Below are 2165 nucleotides of genomic sequence, written 5' to 3'. Positions count from 1 at the left end.
CACCACGAGATCTTCCAGGTACGACCTCTTTCCAGTTGAACGTATGCGACATGGATGGGGGTAGGGGTACTACTATTTTCATCACGTGGGCGGCGACCGCGAGACGCGCCAGCAGTTTGCGGACCACCCGCAGTTTGCGGCGACCGTCGACTTTTGCCACAAGTACGACCAGGCGGCGTTCGATCCGGACGCAGACAAGTACGCGCTGGCGTTCTTTGAGCCGATGCTGCGCCGCGTCCTTTCGCGCAAGGCCTATTTTTTCGCGCCCAACCATCCAAAGCTCGGCTGCGTCACGGGCACGTCCCTCACGTAATGCGTGCTCCTCTGTATTTTTCTCGATACTTGCTTCTCTTGATACGTTGATACCTTGATACGTGGATACTCCGCATCATCTTTGCCACGCTGCAATAGTCTGGTGGGTCTTGGGTGCGGTGGAGAGCTAGGACGACTCGTCGCCGGCCTTCTTTCGCTGGCGCAAAAGCTGTTTGTACTTGGTCGGGTGCCGCCGCTTCCAGTCGTCCTCGAGCTCCTTCTGGAAGGTCGCGAGGTGGTTCGGTTCCCAGAGTTGCCTGCGGACGAGAGTGTCAAGTGGGCACAGCGACATTATTGTACACGAACCGAGCCAGCACGTCGTCTCGGTTGTGGGGAAATTGCTCGCTGTGGAAGTAGTCCTCGGTTATGTCCTAGAAGAGAGATTCCTCAAGTCGAGCCGATGGACGATCCATTACCAAGGCCTTGCACGTCAAGTACAGCGCCGCCTCCGGTGCGTACGGCCGGCGCAGGTACGCGTAGTGGTACCACCACCGGACGCGCCACACGACGTACAGCGTGAGCGAGTAGGGCAGGAGCACGAGCCGAATGAGCAGCAGCTTGCGCAGCCTACCGAAAGATGTAGTATGAGTGGACGCGGGCGATGCAGCGATCTACGCTGGCTTTTCATAGCCGCCCGAGATCTCGGTGGACGCCATGAGCTCGTCGGTGATGGCCTCGAGCTCGGCCTTGGCCGCGTCTTTGGCCTTCTTGTCCTTGGCGCGCTTGAGGCCAGCGTTGCGCTCGGCTTGCAGGGCCATAGCCTGCCGCTTGACCGTGTCCGACTAATACATCAATCGAATCGAGTACGAGGCCGCGACGAGTACCTGGCGAAAGTACGCGATCGCTTGCTTGTGGCGGTGGACTTGGGCGAAATACTGGCACAACGATAGGAAGAGCACGAACGCCAGCACGATGACGCGGGCGTCCGACTGCGGCGCATACGCGTACTGGACGTACATGCCATAGTTGTACGCGTAGTCTTGCGGGTGGTCGAGGTAGTGGTCGTAGGCGGCGCGCTTGGATGCGTCGGTGAGCACCTCGTACGCTGTCGCGAGCGCTTGGAACGCAGCGGCCGCATCCGCGCTCGGGTTCTTGTCCGGGTGCACCAAGAGCGACAGCGCGCGGTACTGCTTCCGGATGTCGGTCGCCGACGCGGTCCGCTCGACGCCGAGCAGGTCGTAGCACTCGCGCTGCCCGCAGTACATGTTGCGGCCATGGACCATCGCAAGGCTTAGCGCAAGCCAGCGGTGAAAGTGTTTTAAACAGTTGCTGTTTTGAACACTCGACAGGTCGAAGACTAGGGCCGTGGATTCGTTAGGTTCTAAATCTAAATAACAGAGGACGCGCCTAAGTGCCTAGCGAAGAGCGGCTCAAAGCCCGGGCGGACGCATGCCGAGTTGCGGCTTGAGGTGGCCATGGAGCGTCGCGAGCTCCGTCTGGAGCGTCATGTTAAGCTGCTGCAGGAGGCGGTTCTCGTGCTCGAGCTGCTCCATTCGGAGGAGCGACCGCGACAAGTGGTCCCGGAGCTGCGCGTTCTCCATTTCGCCGTTGCGGTTGACAGCCAGGAGCGACTCGGCCGTCTGCTTGAAGTACTGCGCGCGGGACATGACTTCGTCCACATCAAGCACGGTTTCTGCCTACGCGGATGAGGATGAGACAAGGGTGTGCATGTGGTCATGGAGGAGCGTCGTCGCCGTACCTGGCCAGGAATGAAGACAGTAATGTGTTTCGGGTGGTAGGACACAGCGTTCAAGTTGATTTTGGGGCTGTGCATGGACGGCGGCGACAAGGACGGCGGCGGCGTGGCCGAGCCGTTCGACGGACGCACAGCTGCCGGATGCTCGTGGCGCGGC

The 2165-nt window shown here is 60.4% G+C and overlaps 3 protein-coding genes across 3 annotated transcripts; 1 reads left to right on the top strand and 2 right to left on the bottom strand.

The window, feature by feature from the left end:
- Window positions 1-64: 64 nt before the first annotated feature.
- On the top strand, window positions 65-313 carry SPRG_17392 (hypothetical protein; the record flags this gene model as incomplete). The annotated part of the gene is made up of 1 exon (XM_012357013.1): window positions 65-313. A coding segment is annotated over one exon (249 nt), but the record flags the coding sequence as incomplete, so codon positions are not given.
- Window positions 314-414: 101 nt separating this feature from the next.
- SPRG_17391 (hypothetical protein) lies at window positions 415-1559 on the bottom strand. The gene is made up of 5 exons (XM_012357012.1): window positions 1137-1559; window positions 928-1094; window positions 729-879; window positions 619-683; window positions 415-569 (listed from the first exon to the last, which is right to left on the bottom strand). Exons 1-5 carry the CDS (start codon window positions 1533-1535, stop codon window positions 440-442), a joined length of 912 nt encoding a protein of 303 aa, XP_012212402.1. The 5' UTR covers window positions 1536-1559; the 3' UTR covers window positions 415-439.
- A 41-nt stretch (window positions 1560-1600) lies between these two features.
- SPRG_17390 (hypothetical protein) lies at window positions 1601-2126 on the bottom strand. Its single transcript, XM_012357011.1, has 2 exons — window positions 2012-2126; window positions 1601-1949 (listed from the first exon to the last, which is right to left on the bottom strand). The coding sequence occupies exons 1-2, from the start codon at window positions 2084-2086 to the stop codon at window positions 1683-1685; spliced, it is 342 nt and encodes a 113-aa protein (XP_012212401.1). The 5' UTR covers window positions 2087-2126; the 3' UTR covers window positions 1601-1682.
- Between the last annotated feature and the right edge of the window lie 39 nt (window positions 2127-2165).

This window comes from Saprolegnia parasitica (assembly GCF_000151545.1).
Source record: "Saprolegnia parasitica CBS 223.65 unplaced genomic scaffold supercont2.691, whole genome shotgun sequence".
NCBI classification, from domain to species: Eukaryota; Oomycota; class Saprolegniomycetes; order Saprolegniales; family Saprolegniaceae; genus Saprolegnia; species Saprolegnia parasitica.
This window is presented reverse-complemented; position numbering and strand designations above follow the sequence as displayed.

Excerpts from the sequence above, each read along its gene's own strand:
- SPRG_17391 (XM_012357012.1), bottom strand. The coding sequence starts at position 1,535 with ATGGTCCATGGCCGCAACATGTACTGCGGGCAGCGCGAGTGCTACGAC. Across the intron at positions 1,095-1,136 it reads CGATCGCGTACTTTCGCCAG|TCGGACACGGTCAAGCGGCA; the intron begins GTACTCGTCGCG and ends TTGATGTATTAG. Across the intron at positions 684-728 it reads ACTTGACGTGCAAGGCCTTG|GACATAACCGAGGACTACTT; the intron begins GTAATGGATCGT and ends TCTCTCTTCTAG.
- SPRG_17390 (XM_012357011.1), bottom strand. The coding sequence starts at position 2,086 with ATGCACAGCCCCAAAATCAACTTGAACGCTGTGTCCTACCACCCGAAA. Across the intron at positions 1,950-2,011 it reads CTGTCTTCATTCCTGGCCAG|GCAGAAACCGTGCTTGATGT; the intron begins GTACGGCGACGA and ends TCATCCGCGTAG.